At 41.1% G+C, this 26,213-nt stretch overlaps 2 protein-coding genes across 2 annotated transcripts; both read left to right on the forward strand.

Annotated features, from left to right (window-relative positions):
* The first annotated feature begins 221 nt into the window (after positions 1-221).
* On the forward strand, positions 222-9,584 carry LOC118404704. The gene is made up of 2 exons (XM_035803968.1): positions 222-1,166; positions 8,847-9,584. The coding sequence occupies exons 1-2, from the start codon at positions 941-943 to the stop codon at positions 9,020-9,022; spliced, it is 402 nt and encodes a 133-aa protein (XP_035659861.1). The 5' UTR covers positions 222-940; the 3' UTR covers positions 9,023-9,584.
* Positions 9,585-18,022: 8,438 nt separating this feature from the next.
* On the forward strand, positions 18,023-25,120 carry LOC118404795. Its single transcript, XM_035804140.1, has 2 exons — positions 18,023-18,327; positions 24,873-25,120. The coding sequence occupies exons 1-2, from the start codon at positions 18,099-18,101 to the stop codon at positions 25,013-25,015; spliced, it is 372 nt and encodes a 123-aa protein (XP_035660033.1). The 5' UTR covers positions 18,023-18,098; the 3' UTR covers positions 25,016-25,120.
* The last annotated feature ends 1,093 nt before the right edge of the window (positions 25,121-26,213 follow it).

Consider the following 26,213-nt stretch of genomic DNA (forward strand, 5'->3'; position numbering starts at 1 on the left):
CAGTACCCACCCCTAGACGTAATCCAAATCATTCTCACTCAACACCATCTGACAACGACACCGCATAACGAAAATGACGTAACCTTTACATGCACGACGCACGTGACCAAGAGGGCGTCGACACCGGCGTCACCGCTGACCTAATCCCTGATCATCAGACACCAAAAAAAAATCGATGATCACATGCCTAAAATATTTCCCAGCTATTGTGACATCGCCGACCACTGCCCTATCCTCCCTTGAACCTCCCCGCACACTACAGGGGGATATCAACCCTTTGTAATGCACCTCGTCGCGGTCTCAACGACCATAATAGCATCTTTAATAAGTAATGATGTACATGCTAAAGATCAGTTTTTTCGATAACCTGATTGTGAGTTGTAAATGCGGCGTTACTAAGATAAGATTCTCGGCTTTTAGTAAGTCCGTTCCCCAAAGAAGGGAGTCTAATTATACCCCCGACAGTAGGCCCGACCAGCGAAGGTCGCCCGGACCTTTGTCCGCTGTCAGGGGCAACCTGTAATAACACTACAACAGCCAGGCACGTCCCGTGTGGGTACAGTACATAACGTACGGACTAACACCGCGCCTGCTATTCTCCGAGTCGGATGGAGATGAAAGGAGATCTACATAATACATCATCTTCCTCTTCCTGGAGATAGTGACGGCATACTGCAGTCTGGCTTCGCGGCTTCCTCTGACGTTTTGCCTCGAGCTAAACTACGCATTACCGCCAATTTGCGGAGACCCTCTCCTGTGAATACCTGTGAGTAGGCGAGGATTCTCATTCAAGTTCGGCCTTTGAAGGATCGGAAAAAAACTTTTCTTGACGACGACCGCGGGTTATAAGACGACCTGCGCGAGAGACTCGGAGACTAGAACATCATTCTGTTCTTTGGCGTGCCGCGGGTATTTGCTAAAGAGTAAAAACGCTAGAAACATGCGAGGAAAGTGTTTACTGTTAGCGGCGGTGTTGTTGAGTGTTTGCGGGGACGTGTTGAACATGTACGCGGCAGCGGCACCGCGAAGGTCAAGGGAAGACGCACGGAGGATGGAGGAGTGGACTGCTGCACTCGTGGGGCGGAAACCCGTGCGGTATAACCGGGCTCAGGCTGAGGAAGATCGTAGAGAGACGGGAGAACTTCAGATCGGCAGAGCAAGAAGAGGTGTGTTCTCGTTATGTTTTTACATTGTCTGGTGTTTCTGTTGTTCGCATGACTCTCTTACTCTCTTCGTTACAATGCCTCAATTTCTCCGCTCTCTTTGTTTTTTACCTTCACCAAGAAGGTTATGTTTTTTATGTTTGTATGTATTATTCTCTTTACTCTAAGTGCGCTTTGAAACTTCATGTACTACATAAGATTGCAGGATGTGTCTTTCTACCTTGTTCTGTTTCTCCGTCTGTTTTGTATTGCGGGTTATTTGTCCCTCTCTTGTTTGTTCAAGGTGGTTGTTTGTCTCCTTTCTTTTCCGTGCGTTCTGCATACACTTGGGATAACAGTGTGTGGTCAAACAGGTATCATTCTCTGTTTTGTTGTACTCAAAAGTGCGAGAAGTTGTCCCCGTACACTAGCCCTGCTTGTGTTCTATTTTTCGTCAACATGTTTTCGGTCGCTGGTGACAACGACCTATATATAGCAGATCGGAGCACCTAACGTATTTTATCATCATAAAAGCAGGTAGCTATCTTAGCGACGTTTCAAAGGTTAGACAAAGTTTTCTGTCCACACACACGAAGTGAGATAGGCGCAGATATGTCTCGTAACCGCCGGTATTTGAATCCAGGGCGTTACCACAAGTCCAGGCATCGGGTACGGTACGTTTTGACGTATCCAACCAGTGGATTTATTCCGTCAGACTGTATACACGTATCAATCATCAAGACTTGTCGCAGGATCCCAATTTAGAACATGGTATAAATAGATTGGTCAAATACGGCGGGGACGTGTGTCCTTACGGAATGACAAAGGGGGTAAACACCTTGCTTTAAGTCGTGGCGTTGCGTGTGGCTTAACTGGTAGAGCGTTCGACTTGAAATCTAGAGGTTCCGAGTTCGATACCCGCGGTGCCCTCGACGGTGTGCCCTTGGGAAAGGCACTTTTTGAAGACCGTCTTCACTTCACCCAGGTGTAAAAATGGGTACCTGACTTCGGTCGCGGAGGTTTAAGAAAAGATTAGTACCTTTACCTCCTGCCTGTGTATGTAGCACTGTGAATATAAGTAACTAACTTGAGTGCAGTGCCCCATTGTGCTCGTCTGTCCAACAAGCAGATAAAAAACACCTTATTCTAGAAGGCCAGGTAGACAAGAGGGCAGGGCGAAGAAAGACGCGTTCGTGAAAGCATGCGACGCCGAGAAACTCAAAAGACTTTAATGGTCCGGTATTTGGACTTACGGGGTGACTAGGAGGTAAATACCTTGTTATAGACTGTCAGGTGGATCGGGCAGGTGAAAGAAAGACGCGTTTGTGAAAGAATGTGACCAGGAGAAACGTAAAGGACTTTAAAAGTCCGGTATTCTGCCTTACGGGATGACTAGGAGGTAAACACCTGGTTAAAGAACGACAGATGAAGCGGGCAGGTGAAAGAAGACGCGCTCGTGAAAGTATGTGACGCGGAGAAACTTAAAAGACTTCAAAAGTCCGGTATTTGAACAAGTTGATGGTTTGAGTTAAGCTCGCGGATATAGAAGTGAAAGCAGGTCTTAACAAAGTATGCTTGATGTATCCTGTTTACCCGAGAGAAGGAATGTTAAACGGACCCGTTAAACGATTTGACGGTGTGTAAATGAGGCTGACGTAATCCAAGCCTCTGGGGTTCGGGGTTTGAAGCCCGGTTAACTGACGTCATGTTCCATGCAAGAACCTGGTGACTGTTTTGTACTGGAAACGAAGTAACCAATGCCTAAATACTTATAAATAGCTATATAGGGAGTAGTACTATATACAGACTAATTATCTAGCCACAGTATTTAGCTAGGCGCATGGGTAAGCCCCTATATTACACACTAACGCCCTTACGCCCTTACGTTGTTCTGGAGTCGCCCGGCCGGGTCGTTTGCGAAAATGAAAAATGTAACATGAAAGACAAATTAACTACTTGGAGCACAATTTGTGATATTTATGGAATTAAACTTTTACTGTTCAATCCCAAAAACAGCGAGATGATAGTAGATTGGCAAATTTTACGCATAGTATACGCCAACTAAAATTGGTCTTACTTACCCACAGACTTGACTATATCGTTGCTTTTGCATTTGCAATGATTTATCAGTTATGCGAATGTTCAAAAACCAAATGAAGCGGTTTTATCAGTTTAACTTTCATATCTGCATTCTTAAAAGGACTTAACAGACACATTATACAACACAACGAGGTTACATCGACATCGGTATTCGGACATTTTATCACCGTTAAAAATCAAGATATCATTTAACTAAGTTTTACAGTAGCAAATGTCAGAAAGCCCACGCCATACACAAACCTGACAAAACAGTTTGTCTTTTCTACGTACAAACCTCGCCATATGGTGGTGATTATGGGATTTTTACGTCAATTGCGGTGGGAGTTGCCACAATTTGGCGATCTTAGCTACATCCCGAAGCGTTGTCGTGAGTGGTTCCCTACCCGGTTGCCTGGATGTCAAACCTTCCGTCAACACCGTCCATACAAACGTGTACAAATAACGGACTACAAGAACTTTATAAAGTAAACTTCGCCACAGCACATTAGAAATGGCATTCCAAAGTAGATGCCTTTCTTTGTCAATATTGCGCCCACCCTCAAAAAATCGTGACAAAACGACAAAACTATAAGTGCAGAATCGTTCCAAATCCTCTCAAAGTTTGAGTTGTTACGTTACGGGAAGATTTTTGCCTAGATAAGAAAGGCTACTCTAATTTTGAGAGCAAATTTCGATTTAAAGATAAAACAAAGTTCTCATCATAGCTTGGCTTACAGTTCTTTAATGCGTAGTCAGTCTCTAAGGAATTTTCTCAGTTTAGAAATTGTTCTTATCTTCTCATGAACGTTAAAAACACACCCGGAGCCGGATCACGTGGGCGTGCACAGAAAACGCCCTTAACAAAACGTAATGACGTCATGAGAAACCTTCGCGTGTTTCCGCCGATAGCCTGCTGTCGTGACTGCTACACAAATAGCAAACGTAGTTAAAGGTCGGCTCTAAATGAATCAAAGGCGACCAATAATATAAAAATCCATGATATATCATACCAAAACGGTTAAAGTACTTTTGTATTGATTTGTATATTTGAAAGTTGTGGACATACGTTCCTAGTAGAACAGCGCCTAACATTTGATATAGTTGTCAAATTGTTGATACACTAGAGCTAAACTTTATACAAGATAAAGAAATAGGTCAACCATGCATAACGCTTTTGACACACACACACACACACAGACACACACACAAATATATACACATACGCACACACACAAACACACATACACACACACACAAACACAGTCAAGCACACACACTCACACACACAAACACACAAGGACACACACACTCTCTCTCTCTTACACACACACACACACACTGCTTTTGACACTCACACACACACACACACACACACACACACACACACACATGTATATATATAGAGAGAGATAGAGAGAGGAGGAAGGGGCAGAGAGAGTTTGTATTAGATTACCTACATGACTAGATATCTGATCCTCATGAAATATTAATAACTTAGGGTGATATGATCTGTATGACAGCGAGCCACACATTACAAGATTGATACATATAGATAACAGTAGGACAGGAACTAAACATCATCATACAGCTTTATAGGACGCCTTGAGAATATTGACTCCCTTTAGCGGAAAAGCCGAGCCTTCAAGTTTTACATTACTAATACTTCATCATCATTCTCATCCATCCTCTTGTGAGGTGGAGCAGACGAAGTTAGACCTCTAGAACTGCTTGTCTTTCATCGCAGAGAGTAGCCCTTGCCATTACAGCCCTGTTTCGTCCTGAATGAGTTTCTTAAGAGTTGTGTTTGGGCGGCCGACCCTTCTCTTAAGCTTAGTGTCGGGGGACCACAACAAGAGTCTTCTAGCTGACTCGTTGCTACGACTCGAGCGACATGCCCCGCAAGGCACAGCCGACGCTGTTTCACTTTTGTAGAGACTTTTGGTTGTGATCCATACAGCTGTAACGTACTTATCTTATACTTGATAAGCCAAACAACTTTAGAAAGTCTACATTGACTCTCCAGTTCTACCGTTATCAGTGACGTTGATAAATTATTTCTTTAATTCAATGACATCACGAAGATCTAAACAGCTCTATTTGGCCCTTTCTTAAGTATTCCCCACTTACACAGACCATCTACGTGATTATTCAACATCATCACTTATAATCAATCACTTAGATAACATCGAATGATGTTAGTAGATGATTCGATACACACCGGAAGGCATGCAAAATTTGCAAATACTTGCATCTGATATGATAACTCAACGCCATCACACAGAAACATTTTGTTGCAAGTATTGCATGTTCCTTGATATCATATTTTGAAAATTTTTCCACTAAAAATACACGCAAATATGACGAACATTTCTGAAAACGCGTTCTCATCCCTAATTTACTGTAACTGTACAAAAGGGTGACACGCCTACAAGGTACTTTATCTTGAGTAATGACTACTCTACTCTTAATTGCTACTAACCGATGTATATAGCACCGTTACCCGCTGTGGTAGTCCTATATGATTGTATCCACCATGTATAATGGGTCCATAAAGTGCGATTGGAAGGTCCTCTGGAACCCTGTTCTTTCATTCCCTTGTCGTCGATACGCCTCACAATTGCTACAATGTAGCACTGTAGGATTATGGACATCTTACGTTAGTTTCTATGTGCACATGCGGTAAAACCTATGCAGTTGTGAACAATACTCGAGTCCTCAAAATCTTCATTTATTTGGGAACTTGCTTCCACACGGAATGTTTTCCAGTTCAGCCTAAGACTGCCATACGTTTTATTTTGCAACTCTGAATATTGAGGACCTAAGAAGGTAACCGAACTCGAGGTCATAAAATCGTATCTAAACCGTCTTAGCTGCATAAAGTGCCAATCAGAGACAATCTTAAAACAGTAATTACTTGTAAGCTCTTTTTTTATTCCCAAAATACCATTAACAACATCTTGTAAAGATAACACATTCATCAAAGCAAAGAACAATACTGGACAATTCGGGGCAATTATCGCAAAAACATCACTTCTACAAAAGGAGCCCATACTCCATAAGCGAGGATGAAAGACCCTCTAATTCTTATCTTCAGCAATTGGAGAAGTTTCTAAAAGCAGACATTCTAACTTAAACTGATTTCTTGCAACATGTGCCTTCAAGGCATTCATCAAACAACGTCAAACCTAACAAAACCAACCATAGGTTTGCCAGACAAACGTATCAGTGCCTCAAGCATGTAACATTCTCCACCGCAAATTCACCTCCACAAATGTACAAAGGTTTAAAGCCCTCGCGTAGGTTTCATGTCCGACAGGAGACTCCCAGAAGTGCGCGGTGGAGTTGTAGAAACCCTTACGTAAATCCACCAAGGGTATACTAAGGCTGAAGTAGAGTTCTTATTGGCCAATTAGTAGTGTGAATGGGACATCTAAACAGCTGGTATTGTCATGTATAGTATGTAGTAATCTTGTACTACTTTGAAACGTATTGAGTCTCTCAGTGGGTGTTAGATGGTGAATGGTGCATCCAAACACAACTGACAGCCGGTGTTGCCATGTACTATAGTTCTGCACTAGTTTGAAACGAATTGTCTTTTACACATCACGAAAATTTAAACGCTTATAAAGAAACTGATCAAATCATCAATAGGAAACAAATAATTCAACATATGCACAAATAACAACATGAAAGCTAACATGTAAAACCAAATCGTCAAATTAAAGTTGTAATCACAATCCGAATCCATCAACCCCATTCTTACGTGAAATATCGTTAGCATTGGAGGTCATGATCAGTGTTCAATTTCTCATGATATATAGCAACATTCATAGTTTAAATGATACTGTATCTTCACATTCTACGCATTGATAAAAACAGAATATTTGCAATGATTTGCAGGAACATTGTGAGTATTTTGGTAACCATCTCGCCACAGAGTATAGCTACCCATTACAAAGTAAAGGGTCTTCAAAACTATAAAGCTATATGAAATCATCGTCATATCATCACTAGCCTCAGGGTTCTTAAAAGTACAGGTCTGACCAGTAAATGTCTGATTCAGCCACTAAAATGCTTTTCTTGATCCAATCTTACTTATAGTAGATAAAACAGGACCTTTGATGTCCTCTAAAAGCACATGAGTGGTCTGAAAGCCGATTTGTTTTCTTTGATTTGATCCTAATGTGATCCTACAGTCTGTTCTAACATCAAGGGTTTTACACTAGTGCACTGACCTCCGCTAGGTCATGAAAATATGTTACGCTTAAGGCTGGGTATTCAGGCTGAACTATACACTCAGGTGCAAAATGAGCAAAATGTTTCCGTACATTGAAAACATATCGCAAAATGGATACTAATCCTAGTAGTTGACTGCCAAAAACAATGTCAAGGCCATGTGCAGGTCAGCCAAACAGGTCAATGCCTGTCTGCCTGCTCATCTGTCGAATCGAAAGGAGAATTCAGAAAAAAATTCACTCAGGTACAGGTGATAGTAACATACAGTTGTAGAACCAATTTCACTTTAAAAAGTTTTACTTGCTGTTAATGTCTACAAAACACGAATGCTCTTTCACATATAGCTGGGCGAGTCTAGCTGGAAATGAGATCCGAAAGTGTTGGAGTATATCCAACTTAACTCTGGCAATGTCCTACAAACAGCTTTGCCAATGAAGATAAGATGTTACGCAACACACATGGGAAATAAGCTCAGCGTAAGAAAATAGCGGTTGGAGCTATTTTGCTCACCCAAGGCCATGTTGATTAGATTATACGGATGGCATTAGTGACCTTGTCACGTTTCGTCCGCGTGCAGCCACAAAATGAGCAAATAAGTACGTTGAACACATATCGAAAAATGGATACTAATGCCGTAAAATTCCAAAGACAATTTCAAGTCAAGTAAGATGTAAAATGACGAATCTTTTGTTTAGTATTCCATAGGGTATATTGAGCCATTGGTTCAATCTTCGAGAACACTAAAATACACTTCTCATTAGTTTTGAGGTTTCCAAGACAAGCATAGAATACAAGTACAGACAGTAGGGTCGTCACGTAGATCGTCTCTACTACGTGGCAACGCCAGCTCTACTCTAATTGCACTCACTGTTCCTATCTTCTGTTAAGATTGCACGTTTTGCCCTGTATTGATCTCTGTCTAATTGTGCTGGTGACTTGTAACTGTATATTGTACGTCTGTCATGGTAAAAACTGCAAACATGATCTGTGCGTTTGAAAAGTTTGCTCTTCAGGAAAGTTGCTGAGTTCCTTTTTCTCTTCTTTTTATTTTTTTCTTTTTATTTTCTTTTTATTCATTGATGTGAAAGTTTCAGTCAGTATTTTAGTCAGTGTTCGGTACATGTTATCAATATTTAAGCTGAATATTATCAGCATCGGTCGACGTACTTACGCACGACATCAGACTTATACATGCCCTTATGGGGTGATATACCCTTTCGCAAGCTTACTACAAGACGGGGATGCGCCAGGTCCCCGTCCGGGGGAATGGTGTAAATCACCGTATGGCCAAAAATATGTCGTAAACAAGCTGGAAATCTTCGAACCTCCTAGGGATGACATTTGATTTCGTATATTGATGTACATTTCTGTCTGCTGTTTTTTCTGCAGGCGTGAGAGAGTCCGAGACGGGAAGAGTCCGTATCCCCCGGCAGGTGCAGGTGTCCACCGACCTGTCCATGATCCTCCTACGGGAGATGCTGAAGGAAGCCCGGCAGAAACTGGAGGAAGAGTACCGGTCCAGATCCCGCAACCACAACCAGAACCTTTTCAACAACATCGGATAAAAAAACTGCTAACACAGGGGAAACATCGACTGACTGTTCAGGACTCTTCTGAGCTATCATGAATTTGTTGAAGTTTGTATTCTTTAAACATTTGGGGGTTAAAATTTGTTGTTGCCTCGCCCGCAACCAGAGCGTTTTCAAAAAGATCGAATGAAAGAACATTGCCACGGGCAACACAGGAAATAAATGTTTCATGAGTCTTCTTAGCTATGATGAATTTTGGAAGTCTGAAATGTTGACAGATTTAGGGTCAAAATTAGTTGCAATCTTGCCTTTAACCAGAGCCATTTAAAAGAGATCGGACTACCACAGGCAAAGCAGCGAATATGTGTTTCAGAACCCTTCTTATTTATCGAAATTTGTCAACTTCTTCATCGTTAAAGCATTTTGGACCAGAATTAGTTGAAGTTATCGCCCCAAACCAAACTCACTTTAGCGTAAAAACACCAGAGAATGTCAAGGACTGTACATTAGCTGTATTGACGATGCGAGTACCTGGACACGGGACCTAAGTGCTTTATTCTATATTTGGAAACATATGAGGTTAACATTTGCCATGCCCAGGGTACGAGGGGCGTGCAATAAGTAATGGTCCTGACCCACTTCCAGTTGTCTAATCTAAATGAAATTTTGTATGTGTAATAATTCATATCTCTATGGGTTATGTTGCAAAAGACAGCTCTGAACTAATTGTGGTTTCTGATTTACTGGTGTTTGAACTTAGTCAGGTGCGAAATGGACCAGGTGTGAAATGGAACCAGTTGAGTGTCGCGCAGTGATCCGGTTTTTGTATTTGAAAGGACGCACACCAAAGGGGACTTTTGATGAAATAAATGAAACTTATGGTGATGATGCCCCATCATATGACCTTGTAAAACGCTGGCATCCTGAATTCAAACGTGGCTGGAAGTCTGTGGAAACAGCTCCCAGACCTGGTCGTCCCCCTTGTGCCATTGATGAGGCATCAGTTGGAGGACCAACCTGGGGTGTCCTACAAAATCGGTGTCCAGAGCTGCATCAAACGATGGGAGAAATGCATAACTCTGGGTGATTCCTATGAAGAGAAAGACTAATAACTGTGCCAAGTTTCATTAATCTCCTGCTATGGGAAATGGGTCAGGACCATTACTAATTGCACGCCCCTCGTATATATGTAAGGAAGAGCCGCTGGAAACACTTAGTGTTCTGACAGTTATCATTTTGAATGTTCTCAGGTTTTATGTATCTTAAGCTAAGGGCACAACCCGCCGTACGTGCAATTTGTCCGTACGTTTTTGGGAGGCTACATCCGACACGTTTTTCCGAAAACGTCCAGGCTGTACAGGGCAGGCGCGTCGCCCGTACTAGCACGTACGGGGGGCGAATCCGCAGCCCAATGGCACACAAAGTTTTGCCTGCACGTAAAGTTCTACGGCGTGTCTGTGTGCTCTAAAATTCGTCGGATTCCCTACGAGTTCGTACGGAGGTGGTACTTACCGATTACGGATCCCAAAAGATTGCCCACGTTTTAGCACGTAGACAGCACGTATTTCAACGTACGGTGGGTTGTGCCCTTAGCTTAAGGAATTTAAGGAATTCTGTGACGGACCATTTAGTCTATTTCAGTAACATGTTCTACTGTTGATACTTTCAGCTTTTTTGAGCAGTGTCTCATTAAACATAAAGCTACTTGTTTTCTCAGATACTTTAAACGTTTAAGGACGCATCTTACAACGGTGTATTTGAGTATTTGTGGATTAGTTTATTAGAATCAAACAGATACTTTTATTTTGTATATCAGGGGCATTTAAGGTTTAAAGGAGTCCCCTTAAAAGAGAAGAATTTATATGGATCTGTCAGATATCAATACTATGAATATTCAGACCATATTCTTTGTCAGTATCAGGGTATATACCAACGATAAAGTTGGTGATGTTTTCATTTAGAGATTATGTCAGACTGATCTAATATGTACCGTTTTAAGTCAATGTATCTGCATTTTGTATGCATTCCAACTTAACTGTTTAAAACACACAACAGAAAAGAATCGGACCCAGCTGACAGAAATTTACAAATAACGCTATTATGTTGACGAAAAACATGCGTGTAACTCACACGTGCTTTCAAACGGTTTATTTATTTGACGACTCGTTCGAACGCTTTCGACGAAAGTATTTATTGTGATGCCACTTCGAGTAGGCACATCACTTTTTTTACAACAGAGGTCTTTTTGAGAGGTCCTACAAAAATGTTAAGGTTTTGATGAAAAATTTGTCAACCTTACAGGTTGAATTGCTGAAAACTATATGTATCAAACTGTTAACAAATTAAGTTCTTGAATAAAGATGGAAGACAATAACAACTTAGCATTTGTTTCATGGTGTGGGATGTCTTATGTTGTTAACGTATAGGGTTACCTTAATTATATCATATCAAGCAATGCATGGGAAATAACGGGCAAACATCCTCTAGCCCTTATACAACTGCATATAAGGTATAAGGATATGGAACTTTCATTATAATGGTATTGTATTACATTAATAAATGAATGAAAGACCTTTATTGTACATTCATGCCTCGACGGGCTAGGTACAGGTCACTGATAACAGACATAACAGACATATGCAGGGACAACAAGATACAATTTAACTAATTGAAGGTACTAAGCTAACAGGATGGTCGACATCTTCTCGCTTCTTTGTACAGGTGTAGATATAGGAACAAATAATTAATGTACCAACGTCACCTGGTATCGTTACTAGTCAACAGTCACAAATCACAAGCACAATTAGATACTTAGTCGTACTGCACGAGTCATCGTCTAATTTTAGAAATCTTATTATGTGTAATGTCTGCAGTTTTAAGCACTATCGCAAGGAGGCGTCAATAGTCAAGGGCAAGTGTGGCCACAAAAGGTAAAATTCAATAAAAACAAATTGAGACTAATTTTGACAGAACATCGGACTTTTAATTCAATGCCTGATTCATATTCAACTATTCCATACACCGAACATGTTAAAACAAGAAATTCCGGTCGATCTAGAGTACAGAAAGTGGGAAATCTAAAATTGCCCTCTAGCGGAAATATTCATACTGCTTTCAAATGCATTACTTGCGCGTAAAATGGGGAGGACATGTTTCGAAGTGGAAAGTGCAAAGATCAAGCTTCAAATGAGACGAAAATTCCAAAGTCATGATCTTGAAGGTAATACCGCGTGTACACTGCTTACGCATTGGGATCAAAGACTACCCTCTAAATTCTAATACTACTGAACTTCTGGGTCACCTGTGTGTGATAGAACTTCCTTAAAAGAAAATCTTAAGGACTTTGCTCAATGATATGTCGTTTTTACACTGTTTAAATGTTAAGTAATCACAAAGCACGAGCACTGTAACATCAATGCAATTCATTCCATTGGACTGCAAGATTGATTCGAGCAATAAAATCTGCATCCTATGTCTTGTCTTCAAAATTGGAAAGGAATCGATAAAAAGGCAGAAAAATGACGGGGTTTCTAACAGGTGCCAGCCAATTTGCCGGTAAGGATGTAATAATGCCTTATGTTAGCGGCACATCAAGATATAAAAATACGTCACTAAGGTTTTTTGTCCTTATCCGACCGTATGGGGCCCGTTTGGATCCGAGGCGTATATGCCATATCAACACCGTTAGCTGAGATTTGCCCATAGCTGTAGAAGTATAATTTGAAAGTTTGCGTGTGGTTCGGCATGGTACATAGGATTAATCCATCAAAGTTTGCCTTGCAAACTACGCATTATCTAACACTTCCTACTAAATAACATGCATCTATTATATTTTCTAGTATAGCAGCAAGTTACATAATATAGGGTAAATGACCCGCCCTTATACTTATAGGTGTATACTGTGCCATAGTTCTAGCCTCGACCAGGCCTTTCTGTCCTACGGGGATGCGGTGATCACAGAATTCAGCAAGAAAATCGGGAAGGTGGTCAGGGGAGTCAGTCCCCGCTAAGGTTCATACTTCCCTTCCAGCATTTATTCACGCTTTGTTGTATAACAATTCGCTCAAGCGGGTTTAATCTATATGCAAAACAACAACCCTCTGATGTTAGATGACAAAAGATTCCTTAACGTTATGACACCACATATGCCGTGCGCCGAGGGTTTGAATATCAAAAGGAAGCTCCCGTTGTAGACATTAGCTAGGCATGCAGTAGTCCAAGACCATAGTGATGAATTATTTGATGACCTATTTGGACGGAAAATTCTTACACGATACATTCAGCGAAATGCCCTCTTGCAGGCAGTGGCTTCTTTGAACAAATGCAAATTAACAACAATCGCAAGTCTTGTGTTTGACTTTGCTTTGCCCCTCAAGCGACTGATGGGGTGTGGGACATGTCCATAACGACATGCGCGAAGAGGTTTTTTTTTTTCTTTTTGCTGTACACTTTCTCATTTGTTTCCTCTGCCGACATCCCGTCGGATCTTTTTAGCTACTACCTTTATGTTCTACGTCGGAGACAAAATATGAGGCCGTTCACCTAAGAAAACTACCTCCATTATCTCAAAAAGTACAGCTGTTAGGTATTGTGCTACTTCTTTCAACCGCTCAATAAACCACTATAATAAGCAGTGAACAGTGAAAGACGCCACTGATATCTCAGCTGCGAGCGGCCTCACGTACCACCGGCCCCTGATCCCTTTGTTTGTTAGCATGTCCTTTTTGAGTGCGATAGCTTCAATCGTCTGGTATAGTTCGGTGAAAAATAAAAGTCTTACGAAGTTTTCTAGCTCTATCGGCTTGTAAAACAATTCAATGTGTATTTTGCTGTACACTTTCTCTTTTTCTGTGCAATCCACGTTTCGTTAGCTGCTCTACTGCCTTGATACTCTTTGTCGGGAAAGTTTTAAAAAAGTAAGGCCATTCACCCAAGAAAACTATCTCAAAAAGTACATATGTCAGGTATCATGCCACTCAATAAACAAGTACTACAAGCAGTGAACAGTGAAACACGGTGGTAATCCCCCAGCTGCGGACAGACTCACGTAGTACCGGCCCCTGATCCCCTTGCTTGTTAGCATGCCCTTGTTGAGTGCGATAGCTTCAATCATCTGTAATCCAAGCCGCTCCTGTTCACGCACTTGGGTGGGCCATCTGCGTCAGACTACGGAAACGAGCCCTCCAGTTTAATAGGACAGCAGAAGTGGAACTGCATCGTCTGATTCCGCACCTGCGAATGTCTGACGCATTAGAGAAAAATATGGCAAAAAGGTGGATGATATAAGACGGCAACTGCGCATACGAAGTCTGATACATTGGCAGTAAGTTGTCTAAGGCCACACCGACTTAAATATATAGATGACATCCTCTGGAGACCCCCAAACTAATGCGTGCCGGCGAAAAAAAAAAAAGACGGAACAAGGGCGCTGCGTACCACGGAAACGAGCCCTCCAGTTTAATAGGACAGCGAAGTGGAACTGCATCGTCTGATTCCGCACCTGGGAACGACTGACGCATTTAAAAAATACTGAAAAAATGGGATTATAAGAAGGCCGATGGTCTAAAGTGCGCATACGCAAATATGGTTAGTTGCCTAAGGCCACACCGACTTAATTTTATGGATGACATCCTCTGGAGGCCCAAAAACTAATGCGCGCGGGCGAACAAAAATCCAGCAAAACGGCTGGGGACTAAACATCCAGACCTTTCTTTCCATGGCTTGTTTTGTCTTGTGTTCACCTCCAGTAAGACTGTAAGGGAGACAATCGTCGCCTGTTCATTTCATTCATGTTTATAATACCTTTCTTATCTTCGAAGAAAGAAGGGCACTGTGGCCCCATGCCCTGGAGAGCAGATCCTCTGGAAAGTATGAAATTCTAATTGCTGATTGACAAGGGATGCTGTTGTGTAACATGTGGCCACAGCTGTTTTTAAAGAACAGGCAATACGAGCGCGGAAGTTATCAATAAAATTAAGTCAGTGTGACCCAGGTCGAAGAACTTTAAGACATTTCAAACACTTTAAAAACGCCACGATACCGACAAGAACTGAAAAAAGATTTAGGGCCCAAATTAGATCTAATGCATACGCATTGTGAGCCATGAATATACGATTAATCTAACACTTATAATTACGATTAGCCAATGGCGTAAGACTGGGCCGACATTTTGGTCATCTCGTACAGGTCAGGTGGACCTACTACCTCTACTCTTATCGATACGTATGTCGGGTTCTTTAACAAGCTGGTTTACTCCTTAGGGACTTAATCATTGCTAAGTTGCTAAATCTTTTTCGCTCAGGCTATAACACAGGCAACTTCTTTGGTCGTACGCAGAGGTGCAGCTCTCCCGAACTAAGCCATAGATTTATGACCCTTTTCAGTTTAATGGGTTTCAAATCTTTATGTCGAGTCTTGTATCTACTTACACTACATCAAGCACGTTATATACACACAAATGACACGTATCACAAGTAAGAGCCAGCTATGAAAATATTGATATCATGTTAAAGACAAAAGCGTCGGATGTTTGCAAATAACAAAGGGTAACGTGCTCATCAGTCAAGCCGCCCTAGACCAAATAACCTGTTACGAGTGAACAAAGACAAAGGCATAAGTATCCTGTCCTGGTCCAATTCTATTTGTATTGTCTCCGTTTTTGTCAGCGGCCTTGCCCTTTGTAATATCCAAAAGCTAGTTCAAGCAGCCCTGGCTGTGCGTACTAAACAACCAAACCAATGAATAAATAAAAAAAAAGAAGATCCGGAAAATCATGATATTTCAATATGAATCAGTTGTTCTTATAGCTCCAACGCCCTGGATCACTACACTCGAGAAACATCAACAACGTTCTACTTAACATTATATGTTCATGTTCTATTGTATATGTAATTATATGTTTGTTGTCACGATAACGGCCTGCTGCCTAGTGACACAGGATGTCATCCACAAATTAGGTCGGTGTGGCCTTACGCTAGGGGCACAACCCGCCGTACGTGCAAATACGTATTCGCTGTCTACGTGCCAAAACGTGAGCAATCTTTTGGGATCCGCAAGTGGTAAGTACCGCTTCCGTACGAAGTCGTAGAGAATCCGACGGATTTTTGAGCACACAGACACGCCGTAGAACTTAACGTGCAGGCAAACTTTGTGTGTCATCAGGCTGTGGATTCACCCCCGTATGTGCCAGTACGGGCGACGCGCCTGCACTGTACAGCCTGAACGTTTTCAGAAATACGAAGCGGACGTGGCCTCCAAAAAAACACGTACGAACAAATTGCACATACGGCGGGTTGTGCCCTTAGCTTAGCTTAGCTTAGCTTAGCTAAGGGCACAACCCACCGTATGTGCAATTTGTCCGTACGTTTTCGGGAGGCCACGTCCGCTACGTATTTCTGAAAACGTATGGGACGACTGGCAAGAGCAGGGAGGGAGTACGTCAACACGACAACATAAGGTTCTGCTTGCACGTCAAGTTCTACGGCGTGTCTACGTGCTCCAAAATCCGTCGTACGTATTCCCTACGAGTTCGTACGGAGGCGGTACTTACCACTTACGGATCCCAAAAGACTGCCCACGTTATTTGCACGTACGGCGGGTTGTGCCCTTAATCCCCCGCTCCGAATGGGAAAATTCTTCGATCCTCAAGGTACAGCTGACCTGGGAGCCTAAAACACTTTGAGTCACAGGACAATTACCCTTTTTGGAAGTCAAGATTAAAATCAACATGTCGAGAGTTGAAAAATGAAGCTACTTACACTTTGCCAAGTACGTTATACAAGCATGAATTACACATTTTACAGGTAAAAACAAAAACAACCATAGAAAATATTTTTACCATATTAATAACAAAGCTTCGGATGTTTGCAAATATCAAGACCTAACTTGCTCTTCAAACAAGCCGCCCTAGACCAAATAAACAGTTATGAATGAATCAAAGACAAAGAATGATCTGCGAAAATTATAACAATTATATAAATCAGATGTTCTTATAGCCAACGCCTTGAATCACAACACTCGAGAAACATCAACAACATTTTGACTACTGGCGAAACAAGATAGATGGATAAAAAGTTTTCTTAACCCTGGATATCAACGACGTAATAAATACCATTTTATCAACGTATTTTTCGTACAAACCTTTAACCTAGATTCTATTCCTCTTTTCTTAGAAAAGGTATTGATGTCGTTATTGATATAGAGTAGACTAGAGTAGAAATACCTTAATTCCAGGTTATTAATAGTGTGGCGAAAATAGAAATACCACAATTCCAGGACCCTGACATGAATACATAAATGGTGGTGTAAATCGTTTCCGCAAATTAAGTTTATGTAATTCTACGTCGGACAGTTAGAATTTACCAAAAATAAGTTCCTGTTCCTTAATGAACGAGATATTTACTGATGGCTATGTATGAATTCCATGCACCCTTGCCAAAACTTAATGCGTCATTGATCATAATACATAAAATATGAAATTTAAAAATTTAACAACAGATCAAAAAAATATTTGACCCCAAAAACGCTAATTTACTGTTCAATCGAAGATTTGTGATCAGCTATCAATTCCTTCTATTTCATAAGAACCGGCATATTAAATCTGATTTTGATATTAAAAAAAAATAATTTGGCGCTGAAGTTGCCATTAGAAAATACCAAAAATATTCAGTCCACAAGAAGCACCAGTCAAATCGTAGGATACCTCCTAAGCAAAATATCCACTCGGATCAATGATACTGACAAAAGTTGTCGACATCCTATTACAAACTTTCTATAGTCTCCAACATGGATTGTTCTTACACAGATGAGCTTCCATGCAAACTTTCTACAGGTTAAGGATAAACTGTGTGGGTGTTGCAAATCGCATGTGCGTCATATCCGATACGTTTGTGAATGCCGATTGCTTTATTCATTTGTATTGTGTTCGTAAACCAACGTGTTATATTACACATCAGCATTGGTGGCGGTCGCCGCATCTAATTACAGACGGAGATATAAAGTTAGCGTGGTTTAGCAAGCTGCTGAGAAGAGGCTTGACTTGACGCACGAACGGCAAGACTGAGAGTTAGACGACTTCATAAGACAGCCTACTGATAACTGGTCAAGAAAAAACATGTCGCCGAAGCTGATTCTGGTCATCTTCTGCCTGAGCTTCCTCGCCATGCTCCTGGGCAGTAGCGGGGCGGTCCTCCGAGGTGTCGGGGCCGGGTGTGAGGGGTGCGGAGAGGAGGAGGCGCTCGACAGTTTTCTCGGCTACGATCGGTACGATCGAGCGTACGGCGGAGAAGGGACGAGAAGAGGGAGCGAACTACTGAACATGCTGATGAAGAAAGCGATCGTTGGTGAGTTCGGCTTTTTAATACCCTGTCACATTATCCACCATCTTCGGGCTTATTAATATAATATTTAAGATCGACAAAGGATTTAGCGTATTTTTACCTGAAAACCTGTCACATATAAGCCATACTTTGTACCTTGTACAACTGTTGTGCAATAAAGTTATCATTATAAGCGAGGCTCGGGCGATCGCCGCAGAATCGTCGTCCGGTCGATTTTCGCCAAACGTAACAGGGGTATAAAATTCATAGGTAATTTCTGAGCAGATCCTACAGTAACATATACATATAAGATAGTATTAAAAGCTGGCAGAGGAGTGAAGCCGGCCTAGGATTGCGTTTACCTAATATATGGCAAATCTACACCTCTTGGCTGACTACACTCATTGGCCAGTTTAGTACTATTTTATATCATCGAATGATCTGTTGGAGGTTGATTTATAGGAACTGGTAATAGAGCCAGAAGCAGAGGGCCGCACTGGGCACAATCTTACACAAGTTTATTTGAGACTTGTAAAAACTGTCAGTGGAAGCACTGCCACTACAAGGTTTTGCAGTGCAGTCCGAAAGCAAGATGGTGGTTTAAACGATAGGGATAGCATCCTCAGAAAGTAGATGAAATGTCAGCTATACATTCATTGTCGACTCTATTTTATTATTAGCGAACATTATCGAACATAATTAACCACTATCGTATAATGGTAGTAGAAATACCGTCAAACCGTCTACACCAGACATTCGGCACAACAGAAGGTATAGATGCATGTCAAGAAATCATAGATATGAAACGATTTTCAAAAATTGAGAAATACTACAAGATTTTCTTAACGGAAGAATATACGTCGCCCCAGTAAAAGCCAAGCATGTACTGTAAATGAGTTCGCGGGGATTTAATTTCGCGATAGCGGGAAAAGGGAGTTTTCGTGGTGGTTTTAACTTCGCGGTAGCACCATGCACTGTAGTCTCTTAATGCCATAGAAAAATGTTCTCGGTGGTTTTAAGTTCGCGGAGAAGCAGTCACCGCGAAAACCGCGAACATTAAACCACCGCGAACATTTCTTCATTTACAGTATTATGCGACAGACCCCGGGCCATGGCCCTTTCCCAACGTAATGATCACACGGGTAAGTTTTTCTGGAAAGGGCACGTATCAGCGACCTAGGAGTCAAAACCAAACGTCCTCATCTGTTGCTCTTCACCTAATGACCAGATGGGATACCCTGTTATTTAGGCTGGAGCAGGAAAGTCTGCCCACTTACCATCGAACCTTATCCTTACAGAAGAGGCCTACGACCTTCTTTAACATATATCCTTTCGTGTATAAAACCACTACCCGTCAATTTTACTAAACGCCAACACTTCGTAATTTGAAACTGCACAAAGCCGGCTTTTGACGATGGTTCTTGACCGCTGCATAAATGTTTGCAAGCAAAGTAGTGCTTGCTATCGTTGCTATCGTGACCTGCCCAGCCTTTGAGTTTTATTACTGGTTTATTCAAAATAGTATGCTTTGCAGCAAAAACTGGCTGAAACTTTAAAACTATATATCCGTGAATAGGTTCTATCATCAGGTTGGTACGTCATTGAATAAAGAGACTCTTTTTACACAACCAATGCTTTATCATCACAGACTTTTCGGTGACCGTCCGTCACCTTCTTCCAAATTTACGAAATAGCCAGAATTACCCTGAATCTGATTTAAGAAAGTTTTTCATTCTGTTTGCCGTATGCTGGGGAGAGGGGTCGTTGGACCTCTCTGTAATACTTCTAGTGTTTTCTTTTTGAAGAGATGTAGCAGACATACGTGGTATTTGCATACACAGGCATTCTTAGGGAGGTATAAACCGTTTACAATTATGCCTCTGTCGGCATTCTATCCACATAAAACATGACCGGTCTAGAAGTTTCTGAAGTAGCAAGCTATTTATTTAGCAAATAAATGGTTTGCAAAATTCGTGTTTAAATCAAGAAGAATATTTTGACAAAGACATCGTTTGTTATGTTTCTAAACCTCCAAATGCTTTTATCTTATTTTCACCTTACTTAACGAGAAGAAAAGTATGAAACTTGTGGATTTCAAGCTTAAAGTTTACTTTAAGTGAAGATTCAGAGGGTCATAACGCTCTGTCAACACAAGCATACATGTTTAAGGGATGATTGTACAGCAAACCACCCGTGAGATCGGCAATTACTTTTGAATAATGACGAGTGATTGAAGTAAACCACAGACGACATGCGGAGGGCTCCCCTAATACCTGGATATTTCACCGCCAATTTTGCCTTTTATTTGTCGGTCATGAAACAATAAATACCATTAAAGTAATGCTTGAAGATTTAACGAAGAAGAAAATGATCCACCAAAAAACTATAAACACGTTTGTCCGCTTCCTGTCCATTTATCCTGGTAAATACATCTAGACGTCACGCTATGTCTGAAGATGTATAGTGTTTCAAAGTATCAGACCAGGCATTCGTGTTATACAAGCAACAGGAATAAAACTTGATTAACATGTCAAAAAAATCTCCATACCAATTGACATGTATAATCCTTCCAGGTTTAACAGCAATTAATGTGTGGCTTTACTCCTACGGGTGTCACACGTCACCAGTTGGAATTGTTCTTTGATCTGAGTTATGAAAATCCTGTTGACCTAGTCTGACCTAATATTACTACTTGTCAGGTATTAAAGCATCTTTACCCGTATCTTTTCTGTCTCTAATACTTTCTAAGCTTGCAGACAAGGCCGAATCTTTACCTGACCCAGTTTCAACCACTTGTCATGTAAGTTCAGGCCAAGCCACTCAAAAGATTATGGTCATTTTCTACTGAACCTGCAGAGATTAAATATATCAATAGAGATGTATAGTTATGTAAGAACTACTATAATCTAGCAAGATACAGGGTCTCAAAGATATTATTTTGGAATAGATTCCATTAAGTGCATCCCTGCCATGGAACAAGTGATAAAGTGTAAAGCCGATTTACATGACAACAAATAAAGAAAGAACTTGCTGTTTGACGTAGGACGCAATAAGCACCGATTTGTGTCAATATTATTAATGATAATAACTTCATTGTAATTTCATGCCCAAAGGCTAATTGCAAAGAAACTAAAGCAGTGGTATACAGTATTGTATACTTAACAAAGAAGGAATATGTGATTTATAGACAAATCAAAAGTGAAATATAATCTATTCTAAATCCATCTCTACTTAAGCCTCTACTTGCTCTACTAAATTTGTGTCAATAGTCAAAAGCCGGCTAATTGCAAACAAAGTAAAGCAGTGTTGTCCTTAAATGTATACCTAACAAAGAAGGGAAATTTATAGACATTTTATTTTTTAGATTTGTGTCAATAGTCAAAAAAACGGAAAGGGATAGGCTCATTCTTTCAACACTATGTCTGAAGAACAGTAGATGATCATAAAGTTTTTTTCATTCACTTCGTTTTTCCTTCGTTTGTTTACTATTTTTTTTTGCGCACCACCACCTGCCACACTAGCTGCACCTTGTTTCCCAGGACGCGATGTGCCGTGAGACACTTTGTCATGTACTGTGTAGAAGGAGAAGTATAGGTAGAAATAAAACGATAGCTTTTAGCAGTCAAGTAGCCGAGGAAGAAAATATAAGTTCGACTTCTTCACTCCGACCGGATGAAAAAAAATTGCGATTGGGGAGGAAAAGAGGTGGGAGGAGAGGAAAGGCCTCGACCTTCCAACACCTTTCCTGAAGAACAGTGGATACACTAAATTCAACTATTGTATATTTCGCTTTCATAACAAACCCTCATCTGTGCTTCGTGGCTGAATAGAAAAGAAAAAAAAAACATACTATTGACTTTACTTCCAAATAACATCGTCTTGACATCATGTGGTAAGAGTTTCTTAGCCCATGGCTACTTCCCCTCAGCCAATGAGGAGCCCCCATTTTCTGTTGATATATCCCATAGTATGGTGCTACGAAAAAAACTGTGCTGCTATTTCATGCAAATGAGGAAAAAACTGTGGTGATATCAAGAAAACTGTGGTGATATCAGCCTGAAAAGTGTGGGTGCTATACGCATGTGACCTGTTCTGACCAACCCTAGCTTACCTTTGAGCCCATCTTCTGGGACTAGAATTGTGTCATGTGATAACTGACCAATCCCACTCTTCACTTCTAATTGCCCAGAGGAATATCACCAGACTTTCTGTCTCTCCGGGTACCTTGACCGGGAAGGTCTTGACCGTGTGTTGTTACATCCTGACACTGTCTGTCACAGCTTTTCAAGCAATAACAAGAAAGATTGTGGACTTTTAGGACAAAATAAAGTAACATTTTGTAAAGCTGATGAACTAGAAAAGCTTCGGGGAGGTATGCCATGGGCTAAGTTAGTTACCCCATGGCCTTGGGCTCGTTTTCTGTGTATATCACCAGGCCCTCCACCTAGAAGGTGTCTCGGGGAGACTAGAAACCCCTCGATGGGCGGGCCTGGTGATATATACAGAAACCTCGCCCCGCCCATGGGGTAACTATTACATGTTCAGATAATCTTTACATCCTGTTGACAACATACAGTGTTTATAGGAAGCTCGTGTTCTCCACCTACGTGCATTTTCTAAATATGTACAGGAAGATCTATCGTTAACAACTATGAATATCCGTCTAGAATGTCATGTTTGAGACATTCACGGATGGAAGCGATGAAGATTAATGAAGAACGGAAACAGAGTCGTGCTTTAGGAAGCTTGTGTACGTCTGTTGGGTGGATCAAAACGTCGCTTGGAGGTGGTTATTTTTACATTATCACCTGAGATACAGGAAGAGAAGGTCTCTCCGTACAGGGCACAGTGCCAAGGTCTGTCGGCAAGTGTGGCTCCACTTCCCGCTTACACATATGAAGAGGGGAAAGACGAGTTTTAATTGGGTCCGCTTGAGATAAACCAGATGGGTGCGCGTGGGCACGGTTGCAAAAACGCCGCACCTTAGAACTATAACACTCCTATTGTGCTGAACTGTAATTATATTATAGTAGGGTGCAATAGATGCGTGATTCAGAAATGAGACAGTGTAACTCATTGGTCTTCAAGTCCCTAGAACTGCGAACACCTAGGGCATTGTAAATTGTCGATGTTGACTATAAAAACACGGCACCTTAGAACTAAAACACCCGCATTGTGCTGAACTGTAATAGTAGAGTGCAACAGATGCGTGATTTGGAAATGAGACATTACACTCATTGGTCTTAGCCCCCCAAGTAGGGTTGTGGCCAGAGGCGAGCGCCGAATGCGGTTGCCAAACTAGGGATGTCTGGGGGCATGATCCCCGGGAAAATTTGAAAATCCAAAAAACTCTCTAAAACGCAAGTTTATGTATTTTCATAGGCAAAACTTCATTTCACTTCAACTTCAACTTCAAAGCCAAGACACCTAAGATATTGTGAATGGACGACGTTGACCATACATCATCCAGCCTTAGCTTTTGTTTAAAGATAACGGAAAATATGAATGGTAGTAGCTATAGCTGAGATATGAGTTTGAATGACGTCATAGATCGCATCTATACCATTGCACATAAACATCATGTCACGTCGATGATATTGTCTCTTATTTTTCCTGTTAACATGTTTATGTATAGGCATGATATGGTCTTAACGTTTGCACTGTGATAAGGTATATTTATAGATACTTTCCGCATGTTGCTAAGACACATACTCGCTCCCGACTTGTTGATTGCTGATCAATTGTTCGATCAATGAATTGATTGGTCAATTGACTGATTGGCCGATTTTTTTGTGGCTACACCAAATTGGCTGGAGAAATCCATTGCAATGCGTAAATGAACACCTTACTGGGAGAACTTTTTGCCACTGATTGATTGAGCAATGTTTTGATTTATTTGTTGACTTATTGATTGACAAATTAATTTATCTTTACGTTTCAAGGCCCCATTGTAAGGCGTCGATGAATGTTTCTATCACATGGCAGGCTAGGCAGAATATTTAGCCACTAAGTGATTTATTCATTGCTAATTTATTGATTGATTAATAACACATTGCAGGGAAAAAAAACAACAGTTGCCACTAATTGATTGAGTTACATGTAAATATGAAATAACATCTATCTGCAAAGCGTTCTTTAAAACTACTCAGAGAAGATGCCTCTACTGTACTTGGTGATAACAAATTCCACTCTACGATAGTTCTAGGAAAGTATGATTTTTTTTAAACACATCAATCCTAGGTTCGACTTGATAACTCTAGATCTGTTATTTGAAGTCATGGCTGTTTCTTGTTCTTTTTTGAGCTGGTATTAGATACTTAAAGCTTATCAGTTGGTACGTCAACCAGTTTATTGGTCATTTTGTACATCATGGAAAGTCTGGACATTTTCTTCTGTCATCAAGTGACATCCTCTGCGTAAACATTGACTCTCGCTCACTCTCACTTATCCTCGCCGCATATCAGACTTCGCTGAGGCGGGCCGTCATTGTTCTCCAAACATTGACTAATGTGTACATTGATTGATTAATTGATGTATTGATGTATTGATGTATTGATCCTGTGTTTCAGGTGCCCGTGCCCGACGGAACCCCCCGCACGTGGCCATGGACATCTCCACCATGCTGCTTGGTGAGCTGCTGGGAGCTGGAGGAGACGGTGAAAGGGCCACCACCGATCACAACATAGACCTGTTCCGCCAGGCAGGGAAGTAGACAGGAGAGACAGGACACGGCTGACGGTTACATGGGAACAAAGAACTCGACTATTGCTTCTTAGTTTGTTTAGACTATGAGCAAAACGATGTCAGGATAAGATGAAGCAAAGATGAAGCAGATTCAATAGCATTTTCGGAGCCTATGATGACTGGTTACTTACCTCAAGTAGTGATTTCTCATTTTATTTAGACTACGAGCAAATGGTGTGAAGATAAGATGAAACAAAAAGATTAGCAGATGTTGATGATTTTATGGCATGTTAAGACTCTATGGATAAGACTCGACTACTTCTTAGTTTGTTAAGACTACGAGCGAAATGATACCAGGACAAGATGAAGAAAAAGAACGAGTAGATTTGAGTAGAACTGCAAGTTTATACCATACGGATAAGATACCTCAGTTAGTGATTTCTTACTTCATTAAGACTTGGAGCGAAATGTTGCCAGGATATGATTTTGAAAATTCTATGGCATGTCTAGACTCTACGGATGAGACTCCACTACTTCTTAGCTTGTTGAGACTGCGAGAAAAAATGATGCCAGGACAAGATGAAGAAGAAGCACATTTGATTGCATGTTTAGACCCTGGGATAAGATGTCTGATTAGTTATAGCAAAAGTCTATCTCAGTTTGCAATTTTCTACTTTACTGAATTTAGACTACAAGCGAAATGATGCCAGGACAAGATGAAGCAAAAGCTTTGATGAGACATATTTGATAGCATGTTTGGACCCTATATGGTCCCTGGTTACGTACCTCAGTTAGTAATTTCCCACTTTATTCAGACCACGAGGGACATGATGGCAGTATTTGATGCAGGAAAAGAAGCAGCGGATTTTGAAGATTTTATGGCATGTTTAGACTCTATGGGTAAGACTCGACTACTTCTTAGTTTGTTGTTTAGACTACGAGCAAAATGATGACAGGACAAGATGGGGAAGAAGCACATTTCATAGCTAGTTAAGACTCTATGGATGAGACTCGTTGTTACTTAAAGCGAAAGTCTATCACAGTTAATGATTTCTCTCTTTATTTAGACTACGAGAGAAAGGATGTCAGGATAAGATAAGGCAAAACAGGAAGCAGATTTAATAGCATGTTTAGACACTATGCCTAGGGATAAGATGCCTGGTTACGTAAAGCAAAAGTCCATCTCAGTTAGTGATTTCTCAATTTATTCAGACTAAGGGCGAAAA

Source organism: Branchiostoma floridae, chromosome 17, assembly GCF_000003815.2.
Source record: "Branchiostoma floridae strain S238N-H82 chromosome 17, Bfl_VNyyK, whole genome shotgun sequence".
In the NCBI taxonomy this organism is placed as follows: domain Eukaryota; kingdom Metazoa; phylum Chordata; class Leptocardii; order Amphioxiformes; family Branchiostomatidae; genus Branchiostoma; species Branchiostoma floridae.

Excerpts from the sequence above, each read along its gene's own strand:
- LOC118404704 (XM_035803968.1), top strand. The coding sequence starts at position 941 with ATGCGAGGAAAGTGTTTACTGTTAGCGGCGGTGTTGTTGAGTGTTTGC. Across the intron at positions 1,167-8,846 it reads GATCGGCAGAGCAAGAAGAG|GCGTGAGAGAGTCCGAGACG; the intron begins GTGTGTTCTCGT and ends TTTTTTCTGCAG.
- LOC118404795 (XM_035804140.1), top strand. The coding sequence starts at position 18,099 with ATGTCGCCGAAGCTGATTCTGGTCATCTTCTGCCTGAGCTTCCTCGCC. Across the intron at positions 18,328-24,872 it reads GATGAAGAAAGCGATCGTTG|GTGCCCGTGCCCGACGGAAC; the intron begins GTGAGTTCGGCT and ends CCTGTGTTTCAG.